The sequence below is a fragment of the Galeopterus variegatus genome, unplaced genomic scaffold (genome assembly GCF_000696425.1).
Source record: "Galeopterus variegatus unplaced genomic scaffold, G_variegatus-3.0.2 Scaffold2508, whole genome shotgun sequence".
Classification (NCBI taxonomy): domain Eukaryota; kingdom Metazoa; phylum Chordata; class Mammalia; order Dermoptera; family Cynocephalidae; genus Galeopterus; species Galeopterus variegatus.
This window is the reverse complement of record NW_007728619.1, coordinates 54,952-76,341: the sequence shown is the minus strand read 5'-3', so window position 1 is coordinate 76,341 and position 21,390 is coordinate 54,952. Positions and strand designations below refer to the sequence as shown.

General features: G+C 35.3%; 1 protein-coding gene across 1 annotated transcript in view; it reads right to left on the bottom strand.

Moving 5' to 3' along the window:
- Positions 1–52: 52 nt before the first annotated feature.
- The window catches only part of DSG1 (desmoglein 1), a 36,766-nt gene continuing 15,428 nt past the window's right edge, over positions 53–21,390 (bottom strand). The window contains exons 7-14 of the mRNA XM_008582061.1: positions 21,132–21,317; positions 18,756–19,015; positions 16,011–16,150; positions 8,720–9,037; positions 5,927–6,060; positions 5,286–5,358; positions 3,225–3,433; positions 53–1,144 (exon numbers count right to left, since the gene is read on the bottom strand). Coding sequence (XP_008580283.1) covers positions 53–1,144; positions 3,225–3,433; positions 5,286–5,358; positions 5,927–6,060; positions 8,720–9,037; positions 16,011–16,150; positions 18,756–19,015; positions 21,132–21,317 — 2,412 coding nt within the window. The remainder of the gene's footprint in view (positions 1,145–3,224; positions 3,434–5,285; positions 5,359–5,926; positions 6,061–8,719; positions 9,038–16,010; positions 16,151–18,755; positions 19,016–21,131; positions 21,318–21,390) is intronic.

Here is a 21,390-nt window from a genome sequence, read left to right as displayed (position 1 = left end):
GGGGATTGAATCTAAATCACAAGTACTCTGAAAAAGTGTGCTGGGATGCTGACTACTTGCTATACTGTACCGTACTGTACTTTGTGATTCGGCTTCGAGCTGTGCTGGGGGAGTTGGATCCAAAGGTCTGGTTAAAGTGATGGTCAGAGGAACTCCTCATGTGGCCCATGGTGGCTGTCCCTGACATGCTGCTACTCAGGCCCCCACCTCCACCCAGGTTACTCAGCCCAATGGTGCCACCACTGACTCCAGCTCCACTCAGGCCCCCGCCACTGACACCCATGCTGGTGCCAACCAAGCCACTACCGCCTATGCCACTGCCTCCACTTATCCCAGCTGTGCCACCAATTCCACTTATGCCAGTGCCAGAGACAACTCTCTCTGTCACAATCACATTGTGGGCATTTGATAACTCAGGGTGCATACTCAGACTGCCCATCATGCTGGAAGTTGGCTGGATTACTCGTTCTGTGACTACCACATTTGAAGACTCTCTAGAATTAGGGATAGTCAGAGAGGTAGGTAGACTCGAACTTGGTGCTATTACCCTTTCTGTCACTATAATGTTTGACCCATCCCTCAAGTCAGGCATCTCTAACATTCCATGCAAACCAGCACCAGAGATTGGGCCGACCACCCTCTCTGTCACCACCACGTTTGATGCATGTCGGTTATCATGAACATGGACAGAGGGCTTCAGAGTGCCAGAGGTGGTGTAAGACTCGGTCACAGTGACATTACCATAGCCCAGAGGATCAGGAATAGGCACAGGATGCTGTACACTAGGTCCCGAGGGATAGGTGCTTTCAGAAATTACTGTGGTAGTGCCAAAATGTGGGGAGATTGGTGGGTGTCCACTACCCAGAGGCTCTGTTCCCTGCTGGGGGTAAATAGGTTCAGTGCTCTGAGGTGGCCAAGCAAGATCAGGCTCTGGATATGATTCAATTTCTTTCCCCAGGCTGATATCTGCCAACTTCTTAAATTTAGGCCCCAGTGTATCCAAGAAGCTGTCATCCAAATCTTCTCCAATGAAGCTACAACAACCCACGGAGCCAGCGGGGGAACCTACACCTTCAATATCATATATGAGCAAACAGTCATTGGACGGGCGTCCTTCGTCTTCATCTGCATAAGCAAATGCTTTCTGAATTTGTGGAGAAAAGAGAAAATAAAACTGTGAGTACATATTTAACAATAATAGTACAGTCTTTGCTATTATTTTTTTCTTTCAGAGCACTACCAAAGAAGGCTATATAAAACAAAATGCTAACATCTACTATAGCTGCTTTAAGATTTAAATAATTAGGTTAGAAATGATTTTAACTATAATGCCAATAATACATTAGGGTTTTAAAATTTTTCTTACATGGACTCATTTATCATGGTGCACTCTGGACACAAATCACAAAATTATTACATGAATTATTTTATAACTGAGTTAGAAGGAGGTACATAAAAATGCTGAATTTGAAGTATACAAAAATGTGTATTTGTTGGTTTAAGAATGGTAGTTCATAATTGATTTGGGCTCTTTCAGTATTGTGTTTTCTTTCTTTCAGATGCAGTGAATGTGACGGTCTGTGAAAGTTGGTTGCTATGTGGTTTTTCGGCACAGCAATGGGAAAATTTGACTGTGGATCTAAGCGTCTTTTGGATTCAAAACTGAAAGTGACCGAAGATAATTTTAAAACATAGAATCTCTCTAAATTCAAAGAGAAAGCCCACAGATGTGCACTTTTATTTCATCTTTGCTGTTCATAATACTGGATTGCAAATTTTCAGGTGAAATATCAGAAATACCTTATGAGAAACCAACTCATTGTACCATTTTGTTAAAAAATTATCTAGTTGAGTACTTGCTATTTGCCAGACACACTGTTAGAAACTTGGTTTTGCAGTAATGAACAATACCAGATAAAGTCCTTCTCTTGCAGGGCTTAAGTTTCAGTAGGGTTACGCAGGCAATGCATACACATATGTCAGGAGGTGGTAGGTGCAGGGTAAAGGGATAGAAAGTGATGGAGGTTGTTCTCTTAGGTTCGTAGTCAGGGGACATCTCTGATAAAGTATGTTTGATCAGAGATTGGAATGAAGTGACAGAACAAGTGAAGTGGACAGGGTATTCCGGGCAGGAAGAAGCTGTTATGTGCAAAAGTTTGGAGGCAGAATTTTACTTTTCATGAAAATAATATTCATATGTAGGTACATGGATAGGGAGTATTCCTGTAGATTGCAGCAACAAGCTTCATTATTATCTATTGCTATTTGAAAGGCTTTTGCTAATATTTTATTTAAAAACATCAGTGACCTTCTAAACCATTAGGGGAATTAATGAAGGTATTTTAGGCCAGAATGTAGAAGGACAGAAATGTATTTCCAGTAAGGAACTTCCTGAAGGTGGAATATCATATGGTGTTTAACCGCATGCAGTTGTGTTTCTGCCTAGGGATGACAAAGTTAATTCTCCTTCTGCTGCTTCTCCAGGCTTCACATTCTTTTCATCATCTGCATCTGGTTCATAGAAGGTTCTGGAAGGGTACTATGGCTCTTGAACCCACTCTTATTGTACATTTACGATGTGCCTGGAACTATGCCAGGTACTGGCTGTATAGTGTAGAACATATGGATGAGACACTAAAAGTGTGGCACACATATAAACTAACAGATTTTAGCAATGATACGTTTTAAAAATGTTATAAACAAAGTACTATGGAAATACACATGTAGAAACATTAATCCTATTTTGGATGACAGTAAACTATAAAAACTTTAGAGAGGCAGTGCTAATTGGACTGGGTCTTGAAAGATGGGTAGGGGTTTGTGAAAGCTGTGACGGGATAAAAGTGTTGCAGGAGGGGCACAGTGTGAGCATGACATGGAGGTGGGTGGTCTGCTGTGAATAAGGCAGAGGTAAGGTCAATTGGAGATGCAGGGTAGGGATCATTCTGTGAACATTTTAATTGCCATATTAGGAGTTTGGACTTCATGCCATGGACAAAATAGAGCTGGAAGCTATTAGCCATGTTTAAGAGGGGGAGTCAAGGGCTCAGGTCACGGCTTTAGAAATATTATTCAGCAGCAATATGGACTGTTGTGCATGAAGATTAGAGGATGAGGACCTAGTTAAGAGACTCCTGCCAGAGCCCTGCTGGGAATTAGTGAAAGCCTGGAGTAGAGCAGTGTGCCCAGGGATGGCAAGGAAGGCACGTGGTTAGAGACCTTACCTGGCAGAAGTAACTTTCCATGAAATTCATATTCAGAGCTCCTTCTCTGCATTCCCTCATAGAATTTCTTCTTAATGTTCCAGAATATTCTTGACATATCTCAGGCACTCCTGACGTTTTAACACCTTCTGCTAGTTCAAATCCTGTTGTTCTTTCTCCTCCTCCCAGATCTTGCATTTCTCTGCCACCATACTCATTTGTATAAACTCCTAAAAGTGTTGATCAAATTAAATTTACTTTCTATAGTGTATTGTAAACTAAAAATGAACAACTTGGTGCAATGTATGGTTTCTTCATTTAAGTATGCATTTGTGAACAAAGAAATAAAAAGAAGACAATATATAAAGAAAGGAGATACAAATATGATATTGAGTTTAAAATAATATTAACCAATTTGTTAATTTGATAATTATCTGTTCAGAGACTACTATACGCTGGGCTGGAAGTGTGGGCTGCATAGAAGTTACAAAAACCTATGACCTAGAGAGTTTGATTTCAAATTGAGGGAAATTGGGGAGAAATACTCAAATTCTAAAAGTTAAAAAACAGTATAAGAGTACCCCAATGTATTATAAGAAGCACAGGTCATCCAGAAGCAAGGCTTGAGAAAAGCTCGCTTATGGAGAAGAATCCACGGCTATGGTAAGGAGAAAGGTTTTCATAGAGAATCTTGGCTGTAAAAGCCTGTTATAATATTTGAGGTAGGTGAGATAAAATGATGGCCTGGACTCAGAACTGCCACGGAAGGGAGAATGTTCACAATGCAGTAGATGTCCCATGGCTTTAATATTCAAAAGATCTTGAGTCTGGGGACAGTATGTTTTTCATACTTCAGTTACCCTGACACCTCTCATGGTGCTTTGTTCAAAATTTGTGCAAAGGTTAGTAGACTCAATGAGGAAGTAAATGCATGGATAAATGCTGTTGGGTTTGATGAGTTGACAAGTCCTGAGAACTGATTAGGTGTCAATGAAAAGGGAGAGTTGAGTGGGCAATGAGTTTCTGCTTTTGAGGTGGAGTGATGTTGGTGTTACTAACAAAAATGGGCAAATCAGGAGGAAAAGTAGGTTTACAGACTAGTGTGGCCAGTTCTTTGGATAAGGTGCAGTTTGCAGTTTATAAGTTATAAGATTCTTATGCCTGTTACATTTTAAAGAGTTCAAAGTGGAAAAATAATGGTCACTGTCTGAAAAAGACTAAGGGAAAAATAAGTTAATCAATAACATTTATTTACTTTGAAATCTATTTTCATAGATATAAGAAGTTATTTTAATTGTTCTTTTTATTAAAGTAGTAATTGTCCACTTACTGTGAAATTCTAATTGTTCTCTGCTTTCTGCCTGTAAACTGGTCTAGACTCCTGTTTTAAGACAAGTTACATTTATACAGTATTATGCATGCACAAGGAGAAACTCCATCACATGCATACAACCTCAGCCGAGAGCTTTGAAAAAATTTGGCAGTGTTTCATGTATTTACTTTCAATTTAAGAAACCGGACAAATTTTTTTAGGTAGCATTTATGCTGATGTTAATAATGAATGTAGCTTTTTTTTTTCATTGTCATAATAAGCAGCTAAAGTCAGAGCAATCTTGAATCATAAAAAATTGTGGGGGAAGATTTTAACCTCACTAAATGATCACAGATTATTTTATTGGGCTGTGCTTTAATTTTAATTAGTATATGTGTGAATCTATCTATCTATATGTGTCATGTATATGTTTGTGTTTTGGAGAGGGTAAATGACATTTTCTCTATTAGATAAAAGTTCTCGACCAGAATTGACTCATGGTTACAATTCAGCACTTCTGTTTTTAGAGATCCTACTTAGGTCATCTCCTAAGTACTCTCTGATGATTGAGGAAGATTTAACAAATACAGCATATAAGAATAATAATTACAGTAGGGTTTTCCTTACCATTTAATTTACAAATTAGTCATTTAAAAAGGAATGATATAAACACTTTTAAAGACAAATAAGATCATCAAAAAACAGTATGCAAAGAGAGAAAACAGAGTCCCTTCTTAGACACTAGAGTTGTTAATTTTTTTTTTTCTTACCTGAGGTGTCCATGCATTCAATTATATTTGCATTATCAGCTGGTATCTGCGGTACACAGATAGTGGCCAAATCCTACAAGACAGAAAGCAACATTTTCCCATTTGTAATGACTTTTCTTTCTAGAGTTACACACTTGGTTTATTCTCAAATTACCTCAGATTTCCTAAAAGAATACTATTTAGGAAACTTTTGAAATTCTTTTAAAACCGAACCCCTCGGGGCCGGCCTGGTGGCGCACTGCTACAGTGCGCCGCTTGGGAGCGTGGCGGTGCTCCCGCCGAGGGTTCGGATCCCACATACAGACCAGCCGCTCACTGGCTGAGTGAGGTGCGGGCGCGACACTGAGGGTTGTGATCCCGTTGCCAGTCCCGGTCCGGTACGGGCGCAACACTGAGGGTTGCGATCCGTTGCTGGTCACGAAAAAAGACAAAAAGGAAAAGGAAAAAAAAAAAAATAAAAAAAATAAAACCTGAACCTCATTTAAAAAGCCTTCCCTGATTACTTCCATCTAATTTTGATGTGCTCTTGATGCCTCTTCATTGTCCCCATTAACTATCCCAGAACAAAGACTAGCGTAGGCTGTGAGTGATCGCCAGCAGCTTGGTTCACCAAAGGCCATTTCTCACAGATCAGCACTCACCCTGGGTTCAGACTGTGGTCCTTCTATTGCCCATGATTGAATTGCTCCATCTGAACATTCAGGAACAGGCTCAAAGCCGGCTCCACCGCCAGGGGCACCTCCGCACTCACAACAGATCAACAAAAATGGGACCACTGGTGGTAGAAGGATAGGAATACTGGAGTTAGCTGTGAGCCCGTATTAAAACAAAACTACTTGCTTTTTTATGGTTAAATTTGAATTTATAATGTAACTCTAAGTATATGCATGTATTGAAGCAACACACTGTGCCCCATAAATATGTACAAGTAAATGTTCAAATTAAAAAAATACATATATGTATAACTCCATTTGATTCTAAAATTATTAGGGAAGTTTCAAAAAACTAACGAAATATGTTCAGACACCAAAATAAATGCGAGTTTTAGTATAGTAGACTGCAATCAATTTTAATTTGTTTTGTATTCTTAAAATTACAAATAGTATTCAACTATTAAAACTGATGAGTATTTCCATGTAATTACTCAGGAAAATATTAAAGGAGAGAAGGAAAACTGGAGAGGTCAGGCAATATGTTTGAGTCTTTGTGTTTTCTCTTCCATGTGTTTATTTTCCTCCTCTCACACGTGCTTGCCTTTTTTTCAACAGCAAAATCGTATTCATACTTGCAGCAATTATCCTGTCTGAGGCTATTATTTTCCCCTACTCAGATATCTTTTCTTTAAATTGCTCTTACACAAATAGAGAACATCACCCTGCTTAACAATGTCTTTTGCTGTTAGTCAATTAGAGTTTTCTGAGTCATCTATTTATTATTATTCTTTTATATTATATAATCTGATAAATGGTTTTGAATAAAAAAATGAATGTAAGAAGGGCTATGTAAATAAAAAGTGGGAGAGAGGAAGAAAGGGAAAAAGAAGGAAGTAAGGTAGGGAAGGAAGGTGGTAAGGATAGAAATAAGGGAGACAGGGGGAAAAGGAAAAAGGAGGAAAAGGAGGAAAAGAATCCCATGTGTCCTGCTTTTTTGAATATCTGCTAGGCTGAGAGAAAACTTTGAATCCAGAGGTATTGACTATAAGACCGAAATATCATTTTTAAATCTGTTATTAACTACACTACCCAAAGGTAGTCACCAGTATACAAAACAAACTCAAAATAAAAGTTAGGTATTTATAGTAGTGAAATCAGCACCTGAGCAATTAGGTTACTCTTATAAAATATTACATTTTAAAGTTTTATAATATTGGTTGATAATCAATACAGTTAAACAATTAGAGAATTATCTTTTCTCATATATATTTTATGTTCTAGTCTTCAAATTTGCTGGTGTTTTTGCATTTTTCTCGCCTCGGTTAATTCTGATGAGAATGCTTTCTTTTTTTAAAACTTATTCCTCCTTTCACAGAACTTTTCCTGGCTATTACTTCAATTTATTTTAAGCCAATAAGAACGAACACCTATTACTTAATGCAGACATTTTATTTTTTTGAAATATATTTTAAATCATGGAAAAAAGAGTCTCAACTTTAAGTTGTGTTATCAGTGTGTCCAGACTATTTGTAGTTTATATAAATTCAATGGTGATTAAAAAGTTAAAAAGGTGAGCTGTTTAAAATCAGAGAAAATCCAGTTTACAAATAAATTTATTGAATAATAATCTACTTATGGCTGTACATGCATTAAGAGAAATGAAGGTAGAAAAAATATTTCATATGTAAGTGCCCTGACCACATTTTTAATGTATGTTTTAATTAAATATCTGAAGTATCTTCTGCCACTAAGAATTTATGATTCTACACTTGAAAATGGCAATGCCTCATATAATTTGATTATCCACCTTAATTTCTATCATCATCCAAGGCAATATTAAGACCACCTGGAGAATTTACTGGATTCTATTCAAATGGCTACATCCTTGATTAGGGCTAGTTTTGTGGCCTAGAATGTGCTAAATGCCTCATGTGTGGTATTTCTTTTTCATGATCAAATCAATATTGTGAAGTAAGTTTTATTGTTTCACAGATGACAAAAGTGAGACTCAGAAAGGTTAGGTAACCTTTGAAAGATTCAGACAATTAGGTTTAGAAAGGGGAGTTCAACCGGTAACTAGGTCTATTTGACTCTCTTTTGCTTAAGCTCTGCAGCCTTTGCATAGCATAAAATCTATGAGTCACATGCTAGTCTCAGCTCTCACTACACTGTCATGCACATCCTTTATTTCTTCCACACTGGTGTCCTTTATTTCAGTACCTTGCACTCATTCTTTTCGGTTACTGCACATAGATTTTTTTTCTCCTTGTATTGTGGTCTCTTTCTCTTGTTCACCAGGCTAATTCCTATTCAATTGTTAAAACACAGCTCAGAGATTACTTTCTCTATGTAGTCTTTCCTGATTGTTTCATTAAATTATTTCTGATTGTCTTCTTCACTCAAATAGCAATTTGAGCATGCTTGTTATGACACTTCCCCATTACATAAAGACTGACTGCAAACAAGTTTTTATCCTCCACTGTACTATAAGGAGTCAAGATGTTTGATTTTTTTTCATCTTATAAACCAAGCACTCAGCATAGAAATTTCTTGATAATTGTGCAAAATAAGAATTTGTAAAATGTATTTTATCAAAGAAACAGAAAACTCATCTCCTCTACCATTTTTTCTTTGAGCAAGGGGACATATATATATTACATATAAATATCATATTATACTATGAATATTATATTATATGTAAACATATACATACATATATTAAATATATCATATATAAACATTATATATAATATGTATAAATAGGATTGTTAAAATACTTACATAATAAGACCAAAAATCCCATGATGAGTAGTCCAATGCCAGCAGGACCAAAGTGTACATTATCTGAGAGAAGTGCCTCAGGATTACCACCTCCTACAGTTGTTTCTTCAGAAGGGGATACCGTGTTGACATTTTTGTCTCCACCATTGGAAGAATTATCTGTGATGGTGATGGTGCCACCTCCACTTTGTCCATTGGATGTGCTAGTATCTGTACTAGGACCTGTACCACTGCTTGTACTAGTCTCACTTCCATTTACCCAGCCAGAACCATCAAGGTCAATAATAACTGTACCGGTGCAAGTTCTCTGAAGAGCATCTGTAACAAGGTTCAAAATGGAAGAAATATTTTATACATTTAGTGTAGTAATTGTTGAACAACATGGAACTATTTTCTTTTTGCATCAATACTTATTTCAATGTCTTTACTCCCATTTGTCTGTGACTCAGTTTTTAAATCAATTAAATTATTTTATATTTTTGTTATTAATGTTACTATTATTACTACTAGTAATACTATTTACTAAATTATTTCTTTACATGATAACTAAATATTATATGTAATTTGAAAAGTACAGAATTATAGAAAGAAGCCAAATAAAAACAAAAAACAAACCCTAGTAGCAGTTCCCAAGGACAACCTCTGTTGATATTTTTTTGATGATCTTTTATCCTTAATTATAATGTCTAAGGGCTGCTTATTATTTATGTTACATTTATATAATCATGTGGTTCATTTCATTTTATATCTTTTACTTTAAACTATAGGCATTCTTTCATGTTTTAATAAATTTTTTGATTAAATAGTTTTTGATGGCTACATAATTTTATATCAAGTGGACCATGGTGTACCTACCCAGTTACCTATTACTGATATTGCTTTCAATATTTAATTATTAAAGAGTTCTGTAATTAACATCTGTGTGCATTCAGTTTTTATATTTAGGACTTTTTCTAAATTATCAAAAGTGGAATTATTGGATAAAAATAGAGGAATAATTTGTTTGAGGTTATTTTTGTTATGTCTATTATATAGATGTGAGTTCATTTGTCTGACTTTATTCATTGATGTGACCCTAGAACCTGGCACAATGGCTGACATTTAGTTAGTATTCAACATGTAATTTTTGAATAAATGAATAAAAACATCTCTGGAAGTATGTAACAGAGATAGGTTTAAATCCAATCTATTTGATATCAGGCCTATGTCAGCTAAAACTATGCTAATTCTATTATTGTTTTTGTTGTTATTTTTATTATTATCATGTCCTTCTAAATTCTTATTGTTAATGTCCCATTTTACAGAAGAGAAGACTGGGACCCTGCAGCATGCTACATCTGATGGGGGAGGCACCAAGGCAGGCAAGAGAACAGGCCAGCCACCTGCCAGAACCATGCCCCACTATGCAGAAGGTAGGACACCAGGATGTACTGCCACTGATGGGGGAGGCACCCAGACAGGCAGGAGAACAGTTCAGCCCCTTGCCAGACCCCTGTCCTGCCCAAGCAGAAGGCAGGATTTCACACTGTGCCACCACCATGAGTGGCTTCACAAGCCTCCATGGAAGTGGTCCACAACAGTCACCACCACTGCTAATACTGTTGCGAGGAAGGCTTACTGCCTTAATAACGTCCATGACTGCTGTGCAGGTAACCCACTATATATTTGACTCTATTGATACATGGAGAGTCACTGGATGAACCTGGAAAAGAGGAAGGAGTCTTTCTGCTCAAAGTCCATTCCAGAGTAATAGAAGAAGCAACTGATCTACCAGATGACCAAAAATCAACATAGAGATATTAGAAATATGAAAAAATCAGAAAATATGACACCACCTAAAGAATTCAGTAACTCTCAAGTACCAGACCTTAAAGAACAGGAAACCCTAGAAATAACTGAAAAGGAATCTGAGTGACTATCTTAAGAAAACTCAATGAGATAAAAGAGGACTCTGTAAGACAACACAGTAAAATGAGAAAAAATATCCAGGATATGAAGGATGAAATTTACAAAGAGATTAATACCTCAAAAAATGATATAGCAGAACTCCTGGAACCAAAAGATGCATTCAATGAAATAAAAAACACAATCAAGAGCTTAAGCAGCAGACTAGAACAAGCTGAAGAAAGAATATCCAAACTCAACAATGGCCTTTATGAAATAACTCAGGCAGATAAGAAAAAGGAAAAAAAGAATTTAAAAAAAATGAAGAATCTGTAAGAGAGCTAGCAGACAACCATAAGCGCACAGACATCCAAATCATGGGTGTCCCTGAAGGGGAGGAGAAAAGTAAAGGCATTGAAAATCTATTCAATGAAATAGTAATTGAAACTTCCCAGGTATAGGGAGAGACACAGACATTCAGATCCAGGAAGGTCAAAGATCCCAAGTTTCAATCCAAAAATATCCTATTTGAGACACAAAGGTCAAAGACAAAGAGAGAATGCTAAAAGCAGCAAGAGAAAAGTGTCCAGTCACTTATAAGGGAGCCCTCATCGGACTAACAGCAGACTTCTCAACTGTAACTCTATAAGCAAGAAGAAAATGGGATGACATATTCAAAATACTAAAAGAAAAACCTGCCAGCCAAGAATCCTATACCCAGCAAGATTATCCTTCAGAAATGAGGGAGAAATAGTGTATTTCCCAAACAAACAAAAACTGCAGGAGTTCATCACCACACAACTAGTCCTGCAAGAAATTCTCAAGGGAGTCCTGCATCTGATATCTGAAAAACAATAATCACTATCACGAATACACAAGTAAGAACAAAACCCAGCAGTAAAACACAAATGCAAATGAGAAAGACAGAAGAAACTAAATCTTAGCACCCCGCCCCCCACAAAACTGAAAGACCAACAATCAAGGGAGAAGTAAGGAACAAATGATACTCAAAACATCTAAACAAAAAACCACAAAATGCCAGGAATAAGATAATAACTCTCAGTAACAATTCTAAATGTAAATTAATTAAACTCCTCACTCAAAAGACACAGCATGATGGATTGAATCAAAAAGCAAGACCCAACTATATGCTGTCATCAACAGACTCTTCTCACCAATAAAGATGCACACAAACTAATAGTGAAGGGATGCAAAAGATATACCACACAAATGGAAACAAAAAATAACCTGGAGTAGCTCTATTCATATACTGTATAAAATAGACTTTAAACCAAAAATCATACAGAGAGACAAAGAAGGCCACTACATAATGATAAAAGGATCGATCAAGCGAGAAGACATAACAATCATAAATCTACACGCACCCAACACTAGAACACCCAGATATATAAAGAAAACACTATTAGAACTAAAAAAAGAGATAGACCCCAATATGATAATAGTGAGGGACATAACCTCCCCTTCTCATCATTGGACAGATAATCCAGGCAACAAATCAACAGAGAAAACATAGGATTTAAATTATACTTTAGACCAATTGGACCAGAACATTTCATCCAATGACTATAGAAAATAAATCTTTCTCATCAGTGCATGGACCTTTCTCCAAGACAGACCATATGTTAGGTCACAAATCAAGTCTTAACAAATTTTAAAAAATCAAAATCATTTCAAGTATCTTTTCAGACCACTGTGGATTAAAACTAGAAATCAATAACAAGCAAAACTCTGGAAACTAAATGAATATATAGAAATTAAACAACATGCTCCTGTGAAAGACTCAATGGTTAAAGTAGAAATTAAACAGAAAATCAAAATATTTCTTGAAACTAATGAAAATAAGACACATCATTACCAAACTGTGGGATACTGCAAAATCAGTAGTAAGAGGGAAGTTTATTGCAATAAAACTTACATCAAAAGAATAGAAAGATTTCAAATAAACGATCTAATGCTACACATCAAAGAACTAGAAAAATAAGAACAATACAATTCCAAATTAGTAAATGGAAAGAGATAATTAAGATCAGAGTAGAACTAAAAGAAAGAGAACCAAAAAAGATACACAGATCAATGAAGCGAAAAGTTGTATTTTTAAGAAGATAAACAAAACAGATAAACCATTAGCTAGGCTAACAAAAAAAGAAGAGAAAAGACCCAAACAACAAAAATCAGAAATGATAAAGGAGACATTACAACCAATATCACAGAAATAAGAGAATCAATAGACTATTATAAATAACAATACACCAACAGGTTTGAAATCCCAGAGGAAATGGATAAATTCTGGACACCTATAAACTACCAAGATTGAACAAAGAAGAAATACAAAACCTGAAAAGACCAATAATAAGCAACAAGATTGAAGCAGTAATCAGCAGTTTTTCAACAAAGAAAAGCCAAGGACTGGATGTCTCCACTGCTGAATTCTACCAAATCTTTAAGGAGGAATGAATAACAATTATCTTCAAATGGTGGCACAATACTGAAACAGAGGCCATTCTCCCAAACTCATTCTATGAGGCCAGCATCACCCTAATACTCAAATCAAACAAAGATACAACAAAAAAAGAAAACTACAGCCCAATATCTCTGATAAACATAGATGCAAAAATCCTCAACAATATATTAGTAAACAGAATACAGCAACACATCAAAAAAATTATACACCATGATCAAGTAGGATCCATCCCAGGGATGCAAGGATGGTTCAACATATGTAAGTCAATGAATGAGATACACCACATCAACAAAATCAAGGACAAAAACCATATGATTATCTCAATAGATGCTGAGAAAGCATTTGACAAAATTCAATATCTCTTCATGATAATGACTCTCAGCAAATTAGGTGTAGAAGGAAAATACCTCAACACAATAAAAGCCATATATGACAAACCCATTGCCAATATTATGCTGAATGAGGAAAAACTGAAGGCTTTTCCCTTAAGAACAGGAATAAAACAAGGATGCCCACTCTCACCACTCCTATTTAACATATTTCTGGAAGTATTAGCCAGAGCAATCAGGCAATAGAAAGAAATAAAGAGCACCTAGATTGGAAAAGATGAAGTCGAACTGTTCCTACTTGCAGATGACATGATTCTATATGTAGAAAAACGTAAAGACTCTATCAAAAAACTCTTAGAGCTGGCTAATAATTTCAGTAATGTTGCAGGATACAAAATCAACACCCCCAAATCAGTGTATTTATATTCTCCAGTAATGAGCTAACAGAAAGAGAAATCAAGAAAGTAAGCCCATTTGCAATAGTTACACACACACACACAAAACAACAACAACAACAACAACAACAACAAAGAATCAATTTAACCAAGGAGGTAAAAGATCTGAACAATGAGAACTGCAAATCACTACTGAAGGAAATTAAAGAAGACACAACAATATGGAAAGACATTCCATGCTCTTGGTTTGAAAGAATAAACATTGTGAAAATGTTCATACCACCCAAAGCAATCTATAGATTCAGTGCAATTTCCATTAAAATACCAGTGACATTCTTCACAGAAGTAGAAAAAAAATTCTAACACTCATATGTAACAACAAAAGACTATGAATAGCCAAAGCAATCCTTAGCAAAAAAATAAATAAGTAAAGTTGGAGGCATAACACTACCTGACTATAGTACAAAGCTATTATAACCCAAACAGCATGGTACTGGCATAAAAATAGACACTCAGACCAGTGGAACAGAATAGACAACCCAGAAATCAACCCACAGACTTACAGTCAATTGATATTTGACAAAGGTAACAAAAACATACATTGGGGAAAAGACTGCCTCCTCAATAAGTGGTGCTGGGAAAATTGGATATCCATATGCAGAAGAATAAAACTTGACATGCACCTCTCCCCATATACCAAAATCAACTCAAAATGGATTAAGGACTTAAGTATAAGACCTGAAACTGTAACACCCCTAAGGGAAAACACCGTGGAAACACTTCAGGAACTAGGAGTAAGCACAGACTTTATGAACAAGAGCCCAAAAGCATGAGCAATGAAAGAAAAAATAAACAAATGGGACTATATCAAACTATAAAGCTTGCACACAGCAAAAGAAACAACCAACAGAGTGAAACAACAACCTATAGAGTGGGAGAAAATATTTACAAACTATACATCCAACAAGGGATTAATATTCAGAATATACAAGGAACTCAAGCAATTACACAGGAAGAAACAAATTAACCCAATTAAAAAATGGTTAAAGAAGCTGAATAGACATTTTTCTAAGGAAGACAAGCAAATGGGAAACAGGCACTTAAAAAAATGCTCTGCATCAGTAATCAGCAGGGAAATGCAGATTAAAACCACATTGAGATATCACCTCACCCATTTATACTGGCTTTAATGAAAATGACAAGAGAATAACAAATGCTGACAAGGATGTGGAGAGAAGGTAATGCTCTTACACTGTTGGTGGGACTCTAAGTTAGTACAACCACTATGGAAAACAGTATGGAGTTTTCTCAAACAACCATATGATCCAGCAATCCCACTTCTAGGTATATACCCAAAGGAATGGAAATCATCATGTCGAAGGGAGACCTGTATTCCCATGTTCATCGCAGCTCTATTTACAATAGCCAAGATATGGAACCAACCTAAATGTCCACCAACAGATGACTGGATAAAGAAATTGTGGTATATATACACCATGGAATACTATCATGCTGTAAAAAAAGAATGAAATTCTGCCATTTTCAGCAACATGGATGAGCTTGGAGAAAATTATGTTGAGTGAAATAAGCCAGGCACAGAGGGAAAAATATTGCATGTCCTCACTCATAAGTGGATGCTAAGAGAGAAAGAAGGAAAGAAAGAAAGAAAGACCACAGTGTTGTGTGGGACTTGCAGAGGGAGACAGCATACCTAGGGTTACAGAGTGCGGTGGGGGTGGGAGGAAGGGGTGGGATGTTGGGGATTAATTCAGTGGGGAACACTGGGAATAATCACAATTTGTGGTAATGGGGTTGCTGACAGTGTTGATCTGGCCATCATATCTTGGGCACAAGTGGTGACAGTCAGCTTTGTACCCCATTAATACATATAACCAATAAAACAAAAAAGAGAGAAGACTGCAGTATAGATGGATTAAATAACTTCTGCAAGATCTCATAGCTGGGAAGTGATGGTACTAGATACCAATTCATTCTCACTTCAGAGCTCATGCTCTTAGCCACTAAATTATACTGCCTGTATCATTAGGATTTGAGTCTATAATCCCCAAAATGACAACTTTTGTTAGAAAAGGGGATGATTTAAAATATAATAATTAAAAAAATTACTATCTGAGTATATATCTATATCTATATCTATCTATCTTCCTCCAGAAGAAGAAAAAGTTAAATTGATTTCTTACCATCTATAGACAGAATTGTTCCTTGGTATTTTCCATTAAGCATGTTATATTGTTCCATGGTAACTCTATTTCTCAAAGTGATTATGCCTGTTTTTGAGTCAACAGCTAGCAGATTGGCTGGATTATTTCCCATTACATATCTGTATTTGAAAGAAAATAATACAAATTAATGTCAGTCATCTCAAAAAAAAAGACATTTCAATTATAAATTGTATTTTTCCAGCTAGTAATTATACCCCCCCAGATATAGTTTTCAACGATTAGAGACTATTACTGTTTCCTTTTTCAGGGCAGTCCCAGCTGCATGGGGCCATTCAGAAGTAGACTAAGATTTAAATTTAAGAAAAAAAGAATTACTGAGCAGCCATTTTCAATGGAATGTCTTTCTATGCCCACTTGGATGCTTTGATGATTACAGTTCCATTTTCATTTGATTTTGGTAGCAGAAGTAACCATGAAGACCCAGATTTTAGGATTTCCTGTGCTGCTCTTAATTCTAAACTATTCTCTTACCAAAGAAGTTACCTCTTCATCAGCTTGGTGTGCACGTTCTCCCTATTTCCACTCCTCCTCCTCACATGCACAGTAATTGTACAAGACTTCTTTTAAATTCCAAAATATGTGCTTGCCTTTTTCCTCTACCCTGTTCTCTTTCTCTCCTCATCTTTGACTTCAGTGTTTTCCTCCTCATTTACATACTTGTGAAACAAACATTGGTTAGAGACCTCTCTGTCTCAGGCCTTGTGCTAATCTCAGGGAACTAACTTAGAGAGGAGATGGGTGGGGACTCACTCCTGTGGTGTACAGGAAAGTTTGTCAGCCATGGTGGCACAGTGTGATAACAGCTGTAGCAGAACTGCTCACACCATGTGAGGAGAACACAGAGGAAGAACTTTTAGAATTCACTTGTGAGGTCTTTTCCCAATGTTCCTCTTGATCACAGTCTCATGTGCAAATACATGTGCACACACACACACGGATTTTTCACAACTAAGCTAAAACATTTGGATATCTAGAGTTTTTGAAAATGGCACAAATTTTTCTTAATATAATTAATTTTTCACACCAAAGTGTATTGACCAATATTAATTAGTGATTAAATTAGAAGATATAATTGAAATGAGCTAATGAAATCTAATTGATTTCGAGCTGGGCAAATTTGCAATGGGAAAATCAGTTTTTATAGAAGATTTTGAGGGAATATTTATGGCATGTGGAAATTAGCTAATTGATCAATAAGATATATAAACACAGGAATGTCAAAACTTTTGAGGTATATTATTTTCACATATTACATCTTTACAGTTAACTATCTTACATCTTGCATAAATTTTTATATCTTCTTAAGTTAAACACAAGTAACAACTCAGTAGCTAGTACTTTTTACAGTTGAATGATGGTTTCAAAAATAATGAAAAATATTTTAATTCAGATACTTAAATTTTCTAAAAAGAACATAAATATTCAATTTCATGTGGTGAAAATTAGTTAGAAAACATCGTTCTTACCTAACAGTTGTTGAAGGTCCACCTGTGTCCTGGTCAGGGCCATTCAGAAGTAGACTAAGATTTAAATTTAAGAAAAAAAGAATTACTGAGCAGCCATTTCCAATGGAATGTCTTTCTATGCCCACTTGGATGCTTTGATGATTACAGTTCCATTTTCATTTGATTTTGGTAGCAGAAGTAACCCTGAAGACCCAGATTTTAGGATTTCCTGTGCTGCTCTTAATTCTAAACTATTCTCTTACCAAAGAAGTTACCTCTTCATCAGCTTGGTGTGCACGTTCTCCCTATTTCCACTCCTCCTCCTCACATGCACAGTAATTGTACAAGACTTCTTTTAAATTCCAAAATATGTGCTTGCCTTTTTCCTCTACCCTGTTCTCTTTCTCTCCTCATCTTTGACTTCAGTGTTTTCCTCCTCATTTACATACTTGTGAAACAAACATTGGTTAGAGACCTCTCTGTCTCAGGCCTTGTGCTAATCTCAGGGAACTAACTTAGAGAGGAGATGGGTGGGGACTCACTCCTGTGGTGTACAGGAAAGTTTGTCAGCCATGGTGGCACAGTGTGATAACAGCTGTAGCAGAACTGCTCACACCATGTGAGGAGAACACAGAGGAAGAACTTTTAGAATTCACTTGTGAGGTCTTTTCCCAATGTTCCTCTTGATCACAGTCTCATGTGCAAATACATGTGCACACACACACACGGATTTTTCACAACTAAGCTAAAACATTTGGATATCTAGAGTTTTTGAAAATGGCACAAATTTTTCTTAATATAATTAATTTTTCACACCAAAGTGTATTGACCAATATTAATTAGTGATTAAATTAGAAGATATAATTGAAATGAGCTAATGAAATCTAATTGATTTCGAGCTGGGCAAATTTGCAATGGGAAAATCAGTTTTTATAGAAGATTTTGAGGGAATATTTATGGCATGTGGAAATTAGCTAATTGATCAATAAGATATATAAACACAGGAATGTCAAAACTTTTGAGGTATATTATTTTCACATATTACATCTTTACAGTTAACTATCTTACATCTTGCATAAATTTTTATATCTTCTTAAGTTAAACACAAGTAACAACTCAGTAGCTAGTACTTTTTACAGTTGAATGATGGTTTCAAAAATAATGAAAAATATTTTAATTCAGATACTTAAATTTTCTAAAAAGAACATAAATATTCAATTTCATGTGGTGAAAATTAGTTAGAAAATGTCATTCTTACCTAACAGTTGTTGAAGGTCCATCTGTGTCCTGGTCAATAGCTACGAACTCTCCCACTTTATAATTTGCTCCCATTTTACTATTTACTACATATGTCTTTGTACCTGGACGGAACACTGGGCCTTCAATTACATTTAACACAGTCACAGAGACTGCAGTTGCTGTGAGTTTATATTGAGACATAATTGAATGATGAAATTCGGCTTTATTTCTAACACCTATACTAAGTTGCAGATTCTTCATAGCTTCATAATCTAGGGGCTAGAAAATACAGAGTGAAACAGTTTTACTATAAAAAGACAAAACATTGCAAATAAAAAAGTCATCTGAAAATAGCAAAAAAAAAAAAAAATTCTTACATTCTCTTTCCTTAATGAAATATAAATGCATGTAGGTGCATAGTCTATTCTTACTTTATTTTTATTCAAAGTAAATGTGTGCAAATATAGTTAGAAAAAACCCAATTGTCGAAGATCCATTGTTGAAAAGCTGAAAATGTATGATATGTGCTCTAATTGTCCACCAAACAAATTAAAACTTAAAGTAATGCACATGGTCAAATTCATGTATTTTGTAATGCAAAGACAATTTATGTTTGCTTTAATCATTTCATGTTTCTCAGAAAAGCAGCTCTATTTATTATAAGGTATGGGTCAATATATTGGAGGTTCAACCATTTGACTGGTTTTATCCATAAAGAAGAACTATTTAGAAGAAATTTTGCTTTTATAAATGTGATTCTTTGAATAAGTCAGGTAATAGAATGTAATATATACATGATGGAAAAATTTTTTTATTTTATTCAACATATTATAGAAAAATTCACTTTATATTATAAAATAATTATTATTTTATAAAGATAATTTCTATTATGAAAGATGATATTGATATCTACAACTCATAAAATCCACAAACAACTACGACATTATGGTCATATGTACCAAATATATTTTTCAAAATTTTCATGACAGTAATTTAGATAAAAATAGAGAATTACACATTGAGCTCTCCTAGTGAGCTAAAATTAAAATCTTTGTTTTTAATGTTGGTTTTATTTGCAATTCAAATAATGGCTATAAAATTATCTACACATATATATTACACATGCACACATGTATAATTATAACAAAGGATTTAATATATGATGTCCTGTCTGGGAGAAAAATCATTGTCCCCATTTTACAGGTAGAGATAATGATGACAAATAGATTACCTAATTTTCTAATGTAATATAGTAGTTTGGGGTGAAATAGATTAGGATCCAATTTCCCCCAAATTGTAAACTAGGTAGGATCATAGAAAGAATGTGAACTTCATAACTAGAGAAACCTGGGTTTGAATGTTGGCTGTGCCACTTAGTAGCTATGAGAACTTGAGCAGGTTACATACTCTCTCTGAGCCTCAATGTCTTTAAGTGCAATATGGGCACGATATAACCTAATTTGCAGGGATAATGTGAGGGAAAAACTAAAGCTTTTGCACACTGCTTCAAGTAAATGAAAACTATAGACATGGGAGGCAAAAGATCACAAATTCCTATGGGGACAAACTTCATCAAGAGTCTGTTTCCCAGAGCTATTCTGAAAGAAAGAAATAGTTAAAAAGTGATGACATTTTACCATGAGGAATGCATATTGCATGCATCACATACAATCCATGCACGGCTTTAGGAAATGGACTCTACAAGTCTTGTAGCACAGGGAGAAACCTTCACTATCTTTTCCCTAGGAGTCAGGCATTTTTTCTCACATCTCAGGAAATTCTACTGTAGGTAAATGTGGTGGGACACAGCAGAATATGGTTGACTTTGACCAAATCGCTAGTATATTCGTATTTCTAATAAGCCTTGGTCAGCAGCCCTAGTGAGATGGCAATATGATAATTCTACAATCACATTAACTTAATTTTAATTTTATAAAAACACACTGAAGGAATAAACAACTTTTAATTTACATGATAAATATTCTTGGTGCACAATAATTGACTTAAAATGTTGACATGATCACATTTTTTTAAAGCCCATGTTAAATCTGTGTTTAAAAAATACTCTTAAAACAACCTTAAGGATTAATCACACTTTGTTGTAAGCATAAAATAAGATTCTTATTTAAAAATGCTTTCAATTTATATGATCTGTTGGGGAGTACTGTACTGATAAAAGCAGTTTCAAGTTAAAGTTCAATGCCTATTTTCCTGAAATGATAGAAGCAGAAAGACTTCATATGAAAAAGCTGTATGTCATATATAACAACAGAACACAGTAATTTTTATTCTTTTACTGACTCAAGTTTGTAAAATGTTAACATTATTTTATTTTAACCTTATCATTTAAAAAAGAGACCAGGTAAAGAACATGTTTAGGATAGTTACACCATACCTTAATAACCTTTAAAATTCCCACATTTGTTCTTTCATTCATTTCTATGTCAAACCAATTTCCCTCATTTCCAGAGATAAAGAAAATTACTGCCATCCAGTTAGCTGAGTACTCTTCATCCAAATCAATTACTCTTATTTGGAGCAATTCTGGGTATAGAGCATTTTCGTCGATACTTATGGCATACTGAAACAAGAAGGAACAAATTTTAACACAAACTTAGTGAGAGAAGATCTATACTAGTCTCTGCTAGAATATT